General features: G+C 34.5%; 1 protein-coding gene across 7 annotated transcripts in view; it reads right to left on the bottom strand.

Moving 5' to 3' along the window:
• Positions 1-19,621, bottom strand: part of DCUN1D4 (defective in cullin neddylation 1 domain containing 4) — a 103,802-nt gene that overhangs the window by 42,478 nt on the left and 41,703 nt on the right. For all 7 annotated transcript variants that reach the window (XM_074229467.1, XM_074229466.1, XM_074229472.1 and 4 more), the window contains 2 exons: positions 11,434-11,548; positions 4,251-4,342 (listed from right to left, as the gene is read on the bottom strand). In XM_074229467.1, coding sequence (XP_074085568.1) covers positions 4,251-4,342; positions 11,434-11,548 — 207 coding nt within the window. The remainder of the gene's footprint in view (positions 1-4,250; positions 4,343-11,433; positions 11,549-19,621) is intronic.

The raw sequence follows: 19,621 nt of genomic DNA on the forward strand, positions 1-19,621 counted from the left end.
GGCCAATATGAGCAGAAAGGACAATGATCAATGTTGGAAGGGATGTGGGAAATCTGGGACACTAATACATTGTTAGTGGAGCTGTGAACTCATCCAACCTTTCTGGAGAGCAATTTGGAATTATGCCCAAAAGGCAATAAAAATGTGCATACCCTTTGATCCAGCAATACCACTACTGGGTCTATACCCTGAAGAGATTATGACAATGGGTAAAAATATTACCTGTACAAAAATGTTTATAACAGCTCTGTTTGTGGTGGCAAAGAAATATAAACTGAGGGAATGTCCATAAATTGGGGAATGGCTTAGCAAACTATGGTATACATATGTGATGGAACACTACTGTTCTATTAGAAACCAGGAGGGATGGGAATTCAGGGAAGCCTGGAAGGATTTGCATGAACTGATGTTGAGTGAGATGAGCAGAACCAGAAGAACACTGTACACCCTAACAGCAACATAGGAGTGATGATCAACCTTAATGGACTTGCTCATACCAACATGGCAACAATCAGGCACAATTTTGGGATATCTGCAATGGAAAATGCCATCTATATCCTGAGAAAGAATTATGGAGTTTGAATAAAGACTGAAGACTTTCTATGTACCTTTAATTTTAAAACAAATTGTCTTATTGTGTAATTCTGCTATATCTCATACTATATGTTTCTTCCTTAAGGATATGATTTCTCTCTTATCACATTCAACTTAGATCAATGCATACTGTGGGAATTATGTAAAGACCAACAAACGGCCTTCTGTGGGGGGGCGGGGAAGCAAGATTGGGGGGAAAATTGTGAAACTCAAAATAAATAAAATCTTTCTAAAATTAGAAAAATAAAATAAAATTTAAAATACCAAAAAAAAAAAAATAGAACTGGAAAAATTCAACCTTATCTTTCTGACACAGAAGAACCTCCTCACATTTTATAGTACTTTAAGTTTCCAGTGTTTCCCCCTCACACACAAAAATCCTTCAAAGTATATAGTACAAGTATCAAAGAAAAGGAAACTTGAGATTGAGAGACTGTTACACGCAACTAGAGAATTATTTTAAGCTTATGGCTCTTTTCAAATATGGCATATTGTCTCAGTATTCAACTGTAAAACAATGTTAATTTCAAAGGGTGTGGTGAAATGGGTAAAGGGGATTTATCCCATTCTAAACAGCTCCTAACAGCTAAGCTTTTTCAGTAATTGTATCTATCTTTTAAATTTTCTTTTTTTACTTGTTCCCCGATTATTAAGCATCACTTTCCATTCAATTTCAGCAACAACTAGCAGGTCTTTTTCTCTTCTAATGTACTGCTTCTATGTTATGCTCTGGCACAATTAAAAAAGAAGAACCTTTTAGAACTATCTCTGAATGAAAGTTTAAGATGCCTTACTATTATATTTCAGTGAAATAAATTACATTTTGCTCCCAGTCCATGTCAAAATTCTATCTTCCTCCACGGTCCAAAAGCCATCATCAATAATTTCTAATTAGATACTGCTTCTATCTCTACTCAACTCTAATGATGTCTACTTTCTAACTCTCAACTAATAATACACTGTTTTGTATTAGTCATTTATGTGTATAACTTATTTTCCCACACTAGACCATAAGGTCTTTGACGGAAACTACTGTGTCTTACATATCACCTAGTCTGTCATATACCCATACAATAGGCACTTAAAAACGCTTGTTAACTGAATATTAAGAGTCCAGTAAGCACCGTCCATTTTAGCTGCTTCAAGTTCATTTTCCATTTAATTTCTGGTTCTTTGGCCATTTTCTGAAGGGGCTGAATAATAAATGAAGAGCCACTATAAACAATCATAGTAAAGCTAGAAGAACCTTAGAAATATCATCTATTCCAATTCCTTTATTTTATACATAAGGATATAAAATTCCAATTTGAACACATTTGTGAAATAGATCATAAAAACATATTAGCTGAACTAATTTTTGCTTGTACATAATACTAGGCAAGAATTTTCTGTCCTTTTCTTTTAAAGACATAGTCACCTGGCTGAAAATCACCTGTTCAAAAGGTAGCCTTCCTTTTGCAGATATAACAGGAAGTTAATATTATTTTTCTCTTTTGTGTGAGCAACTACATTCCTTCCAAGGATAATAGAAGCAAAAGTAAAATAAATATACAATATGTACTATTGCCCAAAAAGAAAGAATTATCAAGTGAGGAATTTTCAGATTAGCAGATTTTATCCTTATATAATCACTTAATAATTTATTTTTTAAAATTGTTTTAAAATTTCAAATTATACAGGCTATAAAATTATTTCTACCAAAAATAAACATTTTTAGTAATCAAGCTGATTAGCTCATTCTTAACTAGGCAGCACCAAGTCATTATTATTGGCAAAAATAAAAATTCAAAATGCCAATTTCTTGATTCCAGATAAACCAATGGCATTGCTAATTGAGTGTTAAGGACAATATATTTAGAGTCAGAGGACTTGTATTCTAATTTCAGGTCTGGTCTTGAGTTTAAATTACTTAATACTAGGAATTTATCAGTAAAATAAAAGGATTCACTAAGATGAGCTCTAAGCTCCCTTCCAACTTTAAATCTATGATTCTAGGATATAATGACTAATAAAAGTCTTGGTCCAAGGCAACTGTCATTTTTATAATGCTTTAATGTTTGCAGAGCACTCTATTTAATGATCTTATTTGAGTCTTACTTCTTGTGAAGTATTGCAGAGACATATATCATTACTCTCATTTTATCAGTGAGGGAAAATTGAGTTCAGAACTTAAATGACTTGCCTATAGTCATATAGCTAATAAGTAGATATTAAAGATGGCAGGTGAACCCAGTTTAGCATTCTATCCATTATGCAATGAATGCTTCTGCTACGCCAACCAATAGTTTTAAATTTACAAACTTTTTCACCTTTTAAATATAAACTTAAAAATAAAGGTATTTCACTTAGAATTCTTTCCCCAAATCCACAACAAACAGCAACCAAAACAGTTCAAAGAGTTAGATAAGAAGTTGTCATTTTCAAAATACCAGCTAAAGATGGTTCAAAAGTTTTACATTCAGTTAGATTTAATCAGAAAGATTAAGTAGAATCTGATTACTCAGAAAAACCCCATTAGAAAACTAGGTTAAGAGAAGAATCTTTCAAAGTTAACTTTTTTGTTAATCTGACAGACATGACAACAAAGAACTGATTTACCAAAAGAGAAAAAAAGAAAGTAAATGAATGAGTTTTAATGTATTTTATTGAGTGCTTGCCATGTGTTAAGCACTGTGCTCAGCATTTGTGGTATATAAAAAAAGTGAAAAAGAACCTGTTCTCAAGAAGCTCACTCTCTAATTGAGGAAGAAAACACAAAAAAAGAAAGTTCAGGTACAAGACAGAAATACCCTGGAATCCTTGGGTTTTGTCAGCATGTCAGATGGAACTATCAACAGTAACTCAATATTGTATCTTATTTCTTATGAGTAAAACCAACATATTTTCTTGCAACTAAAAATAAAGTAAGAGAATTACATTTTACCCAATAACCACTCTTGATTAAATGTGAGCCTGATAAAGAGAAAAAACATTTTTGGCTCCTAAAAAATAAAAATATATAAAAGTTTGATAAATACTTTGGTTGAGTATTATATTTAATGCTAAAGTCTGGACAAAAGCAACAATTTTTGTTATAATGCTTAAGTATATTGTCTAATAAGACAAATTTTACCATTACTTGTTCTACAATTATAAATCTCAAAAATACAAATTAAAAACAATTCCAAACAATTTCTGCCAATGACATTTCAAAATATATAATTTTCTTTTTTTCATGAAAAAAAGTATTACTATTTTATTTTTTTTGCAAGGTAATGGAGTAAAGTGACTTACCCAAGGTCACACAGCTAGGTGATTATTAAGAGTCTGAGTTCAGATTTGAATTCAGGTCCTCCTGACTCCAGGGCTGGTGCTCTATCCACTGTGCCACCTAGCCACCCCCACTGTACTCCTTATTCTTCAAAGTTACAATGTTTAATTTTAAATAACTTAAGTCACATAATCTTTGATGTCACATGAAAAAATAAGAATTCCTAATGACCTAAAATAATTCTACTCAATTTCTCCTCCTAAATTTGGGGGCTTGGCTGTTGGTTATAAATCAAGCATTCACTAATTTGTTCCAAATGTGCCTTAAAAACACATAAATTGCAACCACTTGTTTTTAAAGCATTTAAAGTGATTATATTTCAATGAGCCAAAAAAAGATTACTTACCTGCATATTCATAGAACCACTCTAAGCATCTCTTACTTGAAAATGTTTCTTCCTCAGTCTTTATTCGAGTTGAATCATATTTTCTATACATGCTAGAAATTAAAAAAAAACAAAACAATGTTATTTAAACTAAAAAAAATTTACATCCTTGGATGACAAAAAAAGTGGAGGCTTTACCCAAGCTTACCATTTGCTCATAAAACATTTTAAAAAGGACTTTGTGATATTTCACCATTTGTACCAACTATTATTAGATGATTGTCATATATGTACTAGTCCCAGATTTAAATTAGAAGACTTCTAATGGTAAATACTTTTCAATTAAAAAATAAACTGAAAAAATCTGGATTTTTTTTTCTAAGACCATAAGCTACTCTTTCTATACTTCTGACTACAACTTATCACAGGTTGCTACTAATAGTGATGACATAGAGATTTTTTTCAATTTCCCCTTTAACATATTGTGAAGCGTCCACTTGAGAGTTAAGCTGGATGCAAAACACTTGACTAAAATATCAAAAACTAACATTTATAAAGACTTTTTATGGTTTGCAAAATACTTTAGATAAATGATATCATTTGAGAGTTTCACATCAACCTTAGTGAAGTAGCTAACATAATTACTATTATTATTATTACAATAATTTTACAGATGAGGAAACTGAAGTTATAAGAACTTGGTGACTTGTATAGTGTCACACTGATAGTAAATGACTGACATTAACTGTGAAAACAGAACTTACTGATGCAATTCCAGCAATTGTTAAGCAAGTGGTATCAACAGGTCTTTGATCTTTCAAAAAAAAAAATAGAGACAAGAGATTAAAGTGCTAAGCACTTCCCTTTCAGGACCTATATTATTACAGACACTGTCTAATCACTGGGGTGACAAAGAATGGTAAAAAATAAAGTCCCTGCTCTAAAGAAGTTCACAACCTAATATAACAAAATACAAACAATTAAAGACAAACAAGATCTAGAGAAGATGAATTTGGAGTATCCTCAGAGGGAAGGCACCAGCTAAAGTAAGCACACATCAGGAGGGTGAATCAGGAGGGTGAATTAGTAGGGAGAGACCTGGGGCAGACAGGCAGGCAACTTTGGTAATTCAGGCAGGAGGTGATAAGGGCCTGTGCCAAGATGGTGGTGGTCTCAGAGGACAGAAGGCAAGTAGTATTATACAGGAGATGTTATGAAGGTGGAAATGATAGCACTTGTTCACTGATTGGATATGGGGGTAAGAAAATGAGGATTTGATGACACCTAAGATGGGTCTTTTACAGTATTTTTCTCTTTAGCTGAGTTTATTTTTAATATTTTATTTTTTCAATTATATACAAAGATAGTTTTCAACTTTCATCTTTTTTGTTAGCTTTTGAGTTCCACATTTTTCTATCTCCCTCCCTATGACAGCAAGCAATCTAATACAGGTTATACATAACAATCATGTCTAACATATTTTCATATTAGTCATTTTGTGAAAGAGGAATCAGAACTAAAGGGAATAATAACCATAAGAAAGAAAGAAAAAGCATAAGGGCAAGTTTTAAAAAAGTGAAAATAGTATGCTTTGGGATGACACTTAAGTTGTAAACACAGGCAACTAGGAGAGAGATAGCACTGACAACAATAAGCAGAAGTTAGAAAGAGGGAAAAGTTTGGGAGAAATAAAAATGGGTTTAGGTCAAGATACCTAAATGTAGAGATGTAAGACTGGAGATTGAGAGTGAGTTAGGGCTAGACAAGTAGATCTGAGAGTCAACTACATAGAAATGATCACTTAACCATGGGAGCTGATGATCTCATGTGAAATAGTATGTGGAGAGAAAAGGGTCCAGGATTGAGACTTAGGGAATCCCTACTGTTAGTGGATATAATTTGGAGGAAGATCCACCAAAGGAAACAAAGAAGGAGAAGTTAGGCCCCTTTCCATAAGAAAAAAGACTACAAAATCTTTGTTTCATCACTTTCTCCTTATGTTGTGAGTAAATACTCTAGGAAAAGAGGAAAAATAGGCCAGGAAAAACCTATATACAGTTGACCCCATCGATATCGAACTTTGATAATGATCCTTGGAAATTCCATTCCATGATAGTCTATAAAGATCTTTAAGAGGGTGAGGAAAAATTTATACAATAATGAAAGAGAACAATTTATAAATAATAACATTGTGAAAATAATCAATTTTGAAAGACTTAGGACTTCTGATCAACACACCAATCAAAACTGATGAAATATGCTCTCTACCTCCAGAAAGAGAAAGCCAATGAACTCAATTTAGGTTTTTCTTCATTTCTTCTTCTTTTTGACATGGTTAATATGAGAATTTGTTTCACATGACTATACATATGTGTTTTTCTTGTTTTCTCAATAGGACTGGAAGGGAGAAGATGGAGGGAGAGAAGGGATGCTAAAAATAAAATTGAAGTTTAAAAATGGGGAAAGGCAGCTTTTCAAACATTAGATAGGAGATTATACATTTTTCAAAATATTAAAATTCATGTGGCTAAGAATTTCTCTTAATAACTTTAAAGAATAGCAATGATAGGTAAAGAACAAAAAGTGATATATTGTAGGATAAGCACAGAAGTATGAATAACTGAAATCATAAAAATATACTGTATTTCCCCATGTATAAGACGCTCCCATGTATATAAAATGCACCAATTTTGGAGTCCAAAATTTTAAAAAATAAAATAAAATTACTAGAACAAGTATTATTCATCATAAAATTCATACAACTCATCACTGTCAAAACTCCCATCCATTGGCTCATCCTTATCTGTGTTTGATGAAAATCCCTGTCTTAGGTGAGGCTCTGACCGCTCTCCTGTCTGTGCTCTGGTCTGTGGTTGAACACAAGCACTACCTAGCCAAGTCTGGTGTGTGGACAAATGCTTAGACCATTCCATTTCATGAACCTGAAGCATCAATTGTGTCAATCTTTGAAATCAGTCACTTCTTTTTCATTAGCAATTCTTCTTGCCTCATGCTGAACCATCTTTGTGGACACAGGAATTCCAATGACCCTTTGCTTTTCAATCCATCTTTTCAATTCCCTCTCTAAATCAGGTCATTTGGCTGACTTGCCTCTCATGGCCTTCTTCTGCCATAGCATTTTCAGTCAGATCTCTTCTTCTTGTGGCCAGTCTCAGATTGTTTTCTCAACTGGAGGTGGACCAAACTTACATGATTTCCATGCAGCAGCATTATTTCCATTCACTTTTGAAAACTAGATCACTTTTAACTTGGATTCAGCACTGTATGAAAATCTTTTCTGAGCCATTTCTGGGCAGAACATGGCAAAACACAACCTAATATACTGGTAACAAATGTGAAACAATGAGCACAAAAACAAAGTGCAAAATAAAGTGGGAAATGCAAATAAAAAAAATATACAACCACTGTATAAGATGCTCCCAGTTTTTAGACCCAAATTTTTTGAAAAAGCGTCCATCTTAAACATGGGGAAATATGTTAGCTTTAGTTACAATCAAAAGTTTTAAAAATTTATTACAAACTAAGGTTATTCAATAGGATCACAGATTTAGATCTGGAATAGACCAGACCTAAGAAATACTCTCATTTTACAGATGAGAAAACTGAGCCAAATAGTGATTTGCTTATCGAAGATGGCAGGGCTGGATTCAAATCCAACTTCTCTGACTCTAAACCCAGCATTTTTTCTATCACAGCTAAATCTCTCAGAAATTCTCCTTTTTTTTTTTTTTGCAAAAGGATCTTAGGATCAAAAGGGATCTTAGGATCATCAATTTAGTGTTTAAAGGGTCCATTTGGTACAATTTCATCATGTTATAGATGAAGAAATTGAAGCCCCCAGATGTTACGTGACTTGCCTAAAGTCACAAAGGTAGGATAAACCATTTAAATATTTTTAAGTCCTTTAGACACAGTTAATGCTTTAACATTCTTTTTTTTAATTAAAAAAAAAGGAAAAATAGAACAGAGAAGCCTACATACACTGTTTAGCCCTATTAATATAAAACTTTGGTAACTATTTGGAAACCAATTTCAAATAGGTTATATTCTCCAGGACAAGATTTGCTACTTGTTTACAACACTGATAAAGTACATATTATTCTCATCTCTCCCTTAGCACACAATTAAGTATTCAGAATGCTCAGATTTACAGTCATTCAAATATTACTTCTAAACTATAACTGCCTTGCCTACAAATTTAAGTTCTACAATTTTCATAGACTCTTCTAAAGTCTTTAATTGACCTCTTCAATGGAGGATTCAAAAGAAGCACCTCCATGGCTGCTTCCATAGGAAGCATTCCTACTAACCCCTGGGAATCCACTAGGCACATTCCTGGCATGATCTTGGTATTCTGATATTGGCTAATAATACTGTAGCTTTCTCCAATCCTTTCTGCTGATGATCAAACTCTTCCTTGTCAGCAACCTGGTTCTTATTCAGTTAGTTATTTTGTTACATTTGACAAAGACCTTCTATTTATCTTCATCACCAATTTTGCTTTGGAATATCTCATGTTCTACTATAGTCTTCCTGTTGAAAGCATAAGATTCAAGAGAGTTCTTGAAAGATATATATCTTGTATTTCTGTTTCTCATCTTAGCCTCCCAGACCATCTGCTCAATGTCTTCTTTGCTCACACAATCTTTGGTAGTTAATGGAAATCTCATTCTCTTTGTTTGTACTCTTATCCACTGCAGAAACACTGAGGATGCCAACTGCATCAGTGTCAAAGATTATTTCAATCTGAGGAACATGCCAAGGAGGAGTTGGGGGAGAGGGGTACCGTGAGTTCAAACTTGCCAAACAGGTTGCTACCCTTTGTCACTGCTCTCTCATCTTCACAAACCTGAATAAGCAAAAAAACAGGCTAGTTGTCTGAGGTGGTGGTAAAGGTCTATGCTTGATGGAGTTGGTGGTATGGCCTTTGATCAGAACTGCTTAATTCCACCAGATGTTTCAATATCAAGGAAAAGAGGAGTGATTTACTATGGCAGCAAGTCCTGCACATTCTCAGATTCACCTCCACATAGGAGGCAGCCCAAACAGCTGTTCCACAGGCAATAACCTCAAGACTACAGAAGATCTTTCTCCTGGACAGAAACCTCTGTTGCCTCTGCTCCACTTAGACAATAAGGACTGCCTGTATAAATCAGTATTGTGAAAGGCCAATACTTCATGTTTGACTTTACAACTGCGTCATCAAATCAGTGACCAATTAAGACTGGAATTCACAGTATCAGCAGTTAAATGTTCTGTGCTAATGGTCTTGTTTCAATGATTATTAGCAAAGATCTTCACTTTCCCATCTTGGTGGACTCCTACACAGGAATAAGCAAGGCCAAATGAGGTCCCTGGGACCTGGCAGCTGATCACTGCAGTGTCAGAAGGCATGCTGCTCAAGTGATGGGTCATCATCGTGCTGTATTAAGTCAGTCAGCTAAAAGGCATGAAGCCAATTCACTGGACTGATTGATTAAGTAATAATATTATGCTTTTCCTTCATTTTCGAAGAAGACCACGACATCAAGGAGGTGATGTCATGACAAGCACATGAACAGGATTTGAGTGAGAGGTGCTATGCTAAGTCACCAGCATCCCTTTCTTTTCCAGAGCCATCTGGGTCCAGTGGTCAGATATCAATCAGGACAACTGGAGATGACCCTGGATACAAGGCAATCATGGTTAAGTGACTTGCCCAAGGTCACACAGTTAGTAAATGTCAGTGGCTGGATTTGAACTCCCATTCTCCTGATTGCAAAGCCAGCACTCTATCCATTGCATCATCTAGCGCAGTGAACAGTAAAAGAGGTGGGACAGAGGAGGTTACACATGTTAGGCATAAAGGCAGCTATTTGGAACAAAGTTTGTGTAACAGTTACTATAGGTACAAAAGAAATAAAGCTTACTGACATGCTCCAACCACTCAAAGATTTATATAAAAAGATAGTAAAAACGAATGACCCAAGCAAATGCCAATTCAGACAAGATAAGAATTCTAACCTATTTTTAAAAATGTTAATTCATTTTGTAAAGTTATCAAAATTGTATATTAGAAGCCTCGTGTATGACTTGCCATGATACTAAATTCATCATTATTCTTTAAAAAAAAACTAGAAAGCACTTTATATTTATAAAATGCTATTTAAATGAGTAAACCAGGGCAGCTAGGTGGCACAGTGGATTGAGTACTGGCCCTGGAGTCAGGAGTACCTGAGTTCAAATCCGGCCTCAGATACTTAATAATTACCTAGCGGTGACCTTAAGCATGCCACTTAACTCCATTGCCTTGTAAAAAACTAAAAATTAATAAATAAATGAATGAATGAATGAATGAATGAATGAGTAAACCAACAGAACTACTATCATCAATGAAAAATCAAGCAGTCCATTTTTAAGAGGTGGCTGGAAACTACTTATTGGTGATTAAATTCTACATTTTTGTCTCTGTGTAAGTATGAAACAATCCCCCATTTACTGGAAACAATCTTGATAAACAAAATGAAGTGTAATACTTTCTCATTTCCAAAATGTCTTTTTTGCTGACATTTTGGTCTATAGATTTGAGAAATCAGACAAGTTTGAACTACCATGTTCAAAGATTAAAAATAAAATCATTCAGGAGCCAAAAAACTAGATTTTAAGAAATTCAGAGTTACTCTATTCAACAGTGCAGATATCAGTTCCAAACAGAAATGCTTCAAATGGGTTCTACAGAACAAACTCCAATATTTCGTGCATTCTCATAGTCACCCTTCATTTCAGTTCAAAAATTTCTAATAATATGGTCAACATAGTTTTGAGAAAAATAATTGAATTAAATTTCATTTTATATCATTAGTGAAGACTACTTTTAAAAGTCTCTATACTTTAGTAATACACACATCAAAAAGCATTAAAAATAGAGAAATAGATTTTAAGTCTACCTTTTGGTAAATCAAAGACCCAAAATAAAAATAGATTGTCTATTGTCTCAAAACTGCCAAATTTATTTTATTATATATTAACTTGATAAAACATAAAATAAGAACTATCAAATAAAAAAATACTAACTTCAATGTGTAACCTGATTGAATCAAAGCAATGGTTCAGTTTATTCACATACCACCATTTAAATTGCCAACATTTTAAGAGATATTTGATAAGCCATCAACTTCTCTTAAATTAGGTCTTTGCAACATACCTATCATGTCTACTTTTCTTTGCAGATAAATCATCTCCAGCAGCGGGTCTTCTCTTTTTCCTTGGTGGCATTACTTTGCTAATGCAGTCTGATGAACTGCAAGATCGAAGACTTCCTGAAAAAAGGAATTAGGAACATAGACAAAAATCATAAAAACAGATGTCACTGCATTAAACAATGGTCCAAAGATTTTGGCTTCTTAGTCACCAGGCATTTATTAAGCCCTATTACCTGCCAGGTACAAAAGCTAAGTACTGAAGTGGCAAAGAAAAGTAAAAAACAGATAGTCCTTGCTCCAGTGGAGCCCATAGTCTAACAACATGCCAACAACTGAAGACAACCAACAAGATCTAGAGAGGATAACCTGGGAATCTCCACAGAGGGAAGGCACTAGCTAGCTACAGTAAAGCACACATCAGGAAAGGGCCTTTTGCAGAAAGTGAAACTTTAGCTGAATCTTGGAGGGAAGTTGTGAAGGAGAGAGTTCTGGGTAGGGGGAACAGCTCCTGGGAGATGAAGTGTCCCTGGATCGCATATTGCCCCCCTCTATGGAGGTGAACAAGGTGAGGCCTGAGTCATGGAGGACTTTAGAAGATAAACCAAAGATTTTATATTTGGTCCTGGAGGAAATGGAAAGCCTACAGGAATTGATTGAATAGGGGAGTGGTAAGGTCCAACTTGTGCTTCAGGAAATTCAATCAGACAGTGGAGTAGAAGGTCAATTAGAATAGGGAGATCTGAGGCAGATAGGCAGCTTGAAGAGTTAGGTATGTTTGGTTTTTAATAACAGCAGTATGTAAGGAACTCTCCATGTAGAAATTTCTTTCAGTAATGAAAATAAGAAAACCACTTGTAATTTACAGTCTTATAGAGACTATCATGGAGCATCAAAAGGTTGTGACTCTACTGTGGTGGGGATGGGGGAGCAGAGGAAACCATGAACTAGGTTCACTTGACTCCAAGACCAACTTTCCCTCACTTTCATTAAGGTTTAACTGCATGGGGCATATAAAATCAAAATCTGACATGTAGTTATCAAATGCTAGGGCTCCCAATTTAAACAGAAATTATGTCAAGTATTCAAGAAAAGAGGTTTCATAACAAGGAACACCAGTCAAAATCATCTGAAATAATTTAATATCAAGCACAAATGAAAGAAAATGCTACAATAAAGGGAAATGGTTTGCAGTTCAAACTAATTAATCTTACAAACTCAGCATAATACCATAAGAACTTAGAAATTTAAAGCTGGGGTTTGAAGAACAAGAAAACTGAGAATACTTTTAGCTACAGGTATCTAGTTGATTTATTTTATTTTGAAAAGGGAAAAATATCACTTCAATTCATCTATTAACAGCTTAGCATAGAAGATAATATCTCAGACAAAATCCTGCATAAGATGCCTACCCTTTTCAGTGTTCTAGGCAGCTTCTACACAAAGAACCCTAATGAAAAGGTCAACCTCAATTGGGGTGGGGGGGGTCCCTTATACCAATGAATTCACCAGTGCAGGCTCTATCCCCTATTCCTTAACACTGAAAATATGCCAGAGGGAAAAACAAAATCCTACCACAAAAGAGAAAAGGGTCACAGAAAGGATTAGATAACAAAACTCAGTAATTTACTATATACAAGAAACATTCCTTTTAAAGCAAAAATTCATATAGTGTTAAAATGAGAAGTTATATTAGAATTTATTATGCTTCAGCTAAAATCTAAAACAAGGCATCATGAGAGAAAGATATGGTTGAGAGAGACAAGCAGGAAAACAATCATTATGTTTAAAAGGCACCATGAGTGAAACAGTATCATTATTAAATATGTGTATCAACGACTGTCCCAAAGAACAGGTGATATAGCATTATCCTCTATTACGAAACTAGGAATAGTTCAAATGTGGGATGCTGCACATATCAGCTTTGTTGATCAGTTTTGCGTAATTGTTTTCTTTAGTATGAGAGGGTTTAAAAGGGAGATAAATATCAGAAAATAATAGAAGTATAAAAAAGAAAAGGAATCAATAAGTCTAAAAATAAATAACCATACGTATGCATACCAAGAGACAGCATCTAAATATTTACAGGAAAAGTTAGGACATTAAGAGATTTAAACAGTAAGGCAGATGAAGGAGAACTTCAACATATCTCATTCCTACACAAATCAAGGAAAAAGATAAATAAGAAAGAGAAGATTGTTTGGAAAAAACTTGAATGACCTTTGGCTAATCTTAAAGTTATTCTCTTATGTCAGCTAGCATCTTTAAAAATTTAATCCTGTAGGAGGGCACAAAAAACAAATGTAGACAATTAGAAATATTGAATGCAACCTTTATAAATTATATGCATAAAGCAGTGTAAGAAAGGAAATATGAACAAAAACCATGATTTGCGGGACTAAATCATCTCCTGAATAATAAGTTAGTCTAAAAATGAAATACAGGAACAATAAAGGAAATATCAAGACAAGGTGAACCTCATAGGATGTAACTAAAATGATTCCTACCAGGAACTTTGTATTACTGAATTCATTAAGAAAAAGATTTCAAGAATCACAATGACCAAAGGAGAACTGAACACATAGATTTTTTAAATATGTCTATTAAGAGAACAGAAGGAACAACAAAAAAGCAGACCAGTTTTTAAAAGTAATACATGGCATTAATTAAATACTTTTATTAAAAGTAATATTAGACTCATATGCAATATACAATCCTCTCTGAGATCTGTTATGAATATGGAAAATTTTGGGGGTTGTTTTTGTGAAAGGCAGCAATTCTCTAGGACATAATGTGGAACAATGGTAAGTCTACTGGCTTGGATGACTTGGATTCAAATGAAGTCACCTAATTTAACTACCTCAGCCTTTGGCAAGTTCTTTTACTCTGAGCTTCAGTTTCATAATCTGTAAAATAGGAGAGGGTGAATTGTAAGTCCTCTAAGATTTCCTTCTATGATGTTTTTCCAAATGTACTATAGACTCACATTTCTTATTAATATGGTTAGTTCTATGTGAAAATTTTGTATTGCCCTCAGTGTCTGTTATCTAATAGGAAGGCCTAGCAATTCAATGACTCATTACCCCATTGAAGTACCCACAATGAGATGAGAATGCATCCAAGCATGTCTCTCCAATAAAAGAAGTTACTGGGATCAATACAAAGATCAAGTGCAATGCCATTGTCAATAAATTAAAAATTAATAGGTGACTCCAACACAGAATCTACAATCACCATTTACTTTTTGCTTTTTGACATAAATAATCTAAGAAATCTATTTATTTTGGTAGTAAATTTTAACCAGAAGTATACTACATTAATTAAAAAAGAAAAAGCCACAATGGTCAAAATTAGAAGAGTTAAGTTGAATACTCTGAAGGTACTCCTAGATTCTTAATTTTGCACATTTGTACAAGAAAAGGACAAATGTTTTCTTCCACATAAAAAAATTATATATATATATATATGTATGTATGTATGTATGTATGTATAATTGGCATACTTAGTAAGCAAAGGATCTCCCCCCCTCTTCAAATCTTTAGGGATATTATTTTCATGTTCAGTGCATAAGGGTAAAATGAACCATCATAACAGAGGATTTATGGGGGGGGGGTGAATGGTAAAAGGGAGCAAAGAAAAGGGAAATTTTTTAAAAATTGGAAAATAAACAAAAGGCACAAATTTTAAAATGTTTTAAATAAAAAGTCAAAAGAAGAGGATCAGGCAAAAGACCTCTAAATTATCCATCCAACTTTTAATTTTTAATTGTCATTTATCTGGGAAAAACTAAGTATTCAATTCTTTTTTAAGTTATATTATTTAATCAGCAAAAATCTGCCTTCTCACAACTTACCCCCCACCAACAGAGCAAAAGCATAAAATCCCATGCATAGTCTAGCAAAAAATTTCCACCTTGGCCATGTACAAAAATCAAAACAAACAAACAAAAAACCAGACCAACAAACAACAAAAAAACACCTCTTTCTGTTCACTAAAACCTTTAATCAGGCAGTGGGTATTAAAGCTTCATACTTAGTCCTCTGGAATCACAGTTGTTCATTGCCTGATCAGAGTTCTTATCTTTTCAGTTTTTTGTCTTTACCATATTGTTGTCATTGTATAAATTGTATAAATTATTCTCCTTGTTCTGCTCACTTCATTCATAAAAATATTCCAGGTTTCTCTGAAACCATCCTTCATAATTTCTTACAGCACAATACTAATTTATTCAGCCATTCTAGTATAGCACAATACTAACTTGTTCAGTCACTCCCCAATTGACAGGCAACCCCCACAGGTTCCCATTCTTTACCACTTCAAAAAAGAGATATAAATATTTTTTTAAATTTTATTTAAGGCAATGGGGTTAAGGTCACACAGTTAGGCAATTCTTAAGTGTCTGAGACAGGATTTGAACTCAGGTCCTCCTGACTCCAAGACTGGTGTTCTATCCACTGTACCACCTACCTACCCCCAATATTTTTAACATCTTTTAAGAATTATTTTGTAAGGCTAATCCCTCACTTAATCTTTCTTTAATTCCCATTTCCCTTCTATTTCCCTGTTGAATGAAATGCATTTCTGTACCAACTCCTTTTTTTTGTTTGTTTTTTGGTTTTGGTTTTGCAAGGCAATGGAGTTAAGTGATTTGCCCAAGGACACACAGCTAGGTAATTATTAAGTGGCTGAGGTCACATTTGAACTCAGGTCCTCCTGACTTCAAAGTCAGTGCTCTATCCATGGCACCACCTAAGCTGCCCCCCCCCCCCCCTTTATATCAACTCTTAATAGTTTTCCTCCTTTGGCCAGTTCAGATAAGGTTCAAATGTCAGATGCTCTTCCCATCTTCTCCTCATTGGTATAGATGTCACCTTATACATCCTAATTATATGAGATAACTTGCTCTATCCTTCCTTTCCTTTCTCTTGGTTTATTCTCATCTTTCAATTTTTCTCTTAAGATCAAGACAAAGCAAAACTACTCCCTGGTCTTATCTATTTATATTCCCTCTATGAGGGAAAAACGTATTATCTCCCCATATTTTAATGTTCTTCCAGGGTCAGAACAATCTAGTTTATTAATGACAATGGAAGTTTTGGGGAAATTACTTCTTGATATTGATTCTTGAGGTGAGGTTATTTTATTTTAATAGATCCTTACATATCTCAAAGCGCTATCCATCCAAGAGGACATGCCTCAAACCATCTACATCTTCTCATTCTGAGATTCTTGTTCAGATCTTCCCATTGAAACCTTTGGTTAAGATCTACCCAATGCCCTTTAGTTATATATACATATACATATACATATACATATACATATACATATATATATATATATATACATACACACATATATATATATATATGTACACACACACACACACACACACACACACACACACACACACACACACACACCCCACCCCCAGCAGCTGCTCTAAGCTTGGTTCATGTTCATCTCCTAATCATTTAAGTCACTGTTGGGAACACTAGGCACACTGTTTCATGCTCACTCTGCATTTCTCCAGTGCTTTCATTCCATACAAATTGTGGAGTTGTCCCTGGGATAGTTATATGGCACCAAGGGAGAAATAATGAAGTCAAGTAGGTTTGTCAGGAAAATGTTTGTGAACCCTGAAAGCCCTATGTTCTGTGATACAGTGGCCAGTGTGCTAGGCCTGAAATCAAGAAGATTCTAGTCCAAATTCAGTCACACCATATGTACAAGACATCTATATAATCCTAGGCAAGTCACTTAACACTTGTCAACTTCAGTCTCAACTGTAAAATGGGGATAATAACAGCACATGCTATAATGTTGTGAGTATCAAAAGAGTTATTTAAATAGCCCTTTGTAGGGTACCTAACCTAACTCTATATAAATGCCTATTCCTTTTCCTTCCCCAAACATAATTAAAACCACTATTTCTTGTTTAATCCTGAGTCCCAGGCTGCCAACTGCAGTGCACTTCTAAGATATATGTAACATTTAATACAATTTTGACTATGTCAAAATTTAGTTTAGATCCAAGGTGTCAATGATGCTACTTGGCCCAAAACCAAATTAAAATGTAACTGACAAAAATATTGACAAAAACAATGACAAAACAAAAAATACAAGAGAACATGGATCATGTTAACATACAGCTGTCTGTGACAATCATTCTCTTTGAGTTTGATACCACTGGTCTAGACAATACTGTGTGGACAATATAATTCAACCAATCAATCTCTTTTTAAGAGATCATCTCCTTTTGTGACCCCCATACCTCCAGTGCCATGGCCAACATAATAATTCAATGCAATTCAGGTCCCCCCTTCTGCTCCCTTTAATGCAATGTATCTGTTCCACTGAGAAGGCTCTCTAGAATTCTGGACCTGGATACAATTAGCACAACTGGCATCTGCAAACAGGAGCACCTGGAGGACACTTCACCATTTATGTACAATACCTCTTGCATTTGGATTCAGTGTCCCTCATTCCCCATGACACCAGCAAATACTTTGGCCAAGCAAATTTCTTCCTGTTTTGTGAACTGTTGATCCTTTATTAAAAATGAATTTTCTTCTTTTATCACCTTAACATCAACAAACATGAACATTGCAATATTCAAAGAACAAAAAGCACTATATATGAAACTATCAACTTTTATTTACAGTATTTAAAATATGTTCAATTTAATGTCAGTAAGAAAAACTGTGTCCCCTTCTGAATGTCTTCCCGCTGTTCTATGTATTTTTTTTTTTAGATTTTTTAAGGCAATGGGGTTAAGTGGCTTGCCCAAGGCCACACAGCTACATAATTATTAAGTGTCTGAGGTCGGATTTGAACCCAGGTACTCCTGACTCCAAGGCTAGTGCTCTATTCACTGCACCACCTAGCCGCCCTGTTCTATATATTTTTTTAAAAAAGCATTCATTGATACTTTTGGTTCTTTGCCTTTTTTTCTACCACTACCTGCCAACTTCACACCACCTCCAAATGACATTGTGAAAAAATAAGTATAGACAATCAACTTCACACATTAGTTGTGTATGAAATATATATATGTATCATGCTGTGGTTCGAATTTATCATTTCTCTGCCAAAGCAAGGAAAGCATAGTTCATCAGTCTTCTGAAGTCATAATTGATCATTGTTATATTCACAGTTCTGAAGTCTTCCATAGTTGTTTTCTTTATATTACTGTAGACACTGTATAAATTGGAGGCCTGGTCCTGCTCACTTCACTCTGAATAGTTCATAAAAATCTTCCCACTTTTTCCCCAAGTTGATCCCTTTTATCATTCTTTGTGGCACAGAAATATTCCATTTATCAAAATTTAATCATTCCCATGGGGCATCCAATTTATTGTCAATTCTTTGGTACCCCAAAAATTATCTTCATATTGTACTTATAGGTCCCTTTCCTTTGGCTTTGACCTTTTTTAGGATATATAGCTAGAATTACAATGGCAGGGTCAAAGGATACACACAATTTGGTGACTTCAGGGATATAATACCAAATTGTTTTCCAGAACTGATGAATAAAGATCCATGGACTATGCATTAATGTGCATACTTGTCCTCCCATTAAGCCCTTCAACAATTCCCCTTTCCATCACCAATCGGATGGATATGAGGTAGAATCTCAGGGTGAGGTAAATATTGGTATTTCTATTATTAGTGATTTGAGTCCATATGAGTTAGGCCAACCTGACTGGTCAAGGGGACAAAAACTCAAACATTCCTCCATCTACTGGCTTCCACTAGTCATAATGATGTGGCCTCCAAGAGCCCTTAGGTGTTAAGGGCATAAAAAGGCCCACCCCATGTGGAAACTGGGGCCCTTTAGAATTAGCAGATGTCAAACTACCACAAAGCCAAACATGTTTCTATGTAGAGTTTAAAGAGAATGAGTTTAACTCAAGCTAAGTGCTGAAGCATCTGTGAACCTTCTTTTAACTACTGAATGATCTAATGAGTATCTCATTTCATTTCAACATCAAATCTAAATTAAAGAAGTCTTAAGTTAGGTTTAACCACTACAGTAGTTGATCACTCACATTTCTTCTTTTGAAAATTTTGATCACCTATTTAATGGAAGATAATCTTTGTTCTTATATAGTTTTTTTTAATCAATTCCTCAGATTTTTATCCAACAACAAACCTTTATCCAACAACAAACGGTTACAGCTGCTGATGGCTCGT

The sequence above is a fragment of the Macrotis lagotis genome, chromosome 3, assembly GCF_037893015.1.
Source record: "Macrotis lagotis isolate mMagLag1 chromosome 3, bilby.v1.9.chrom.fasta, whole genome shotgun sequence".
NCBI lineage: Eukaryota > Metazoa > Chordata > Mammalia > Peramelemorphia > Peramelidae > Macrotis > Macrotis lagotis.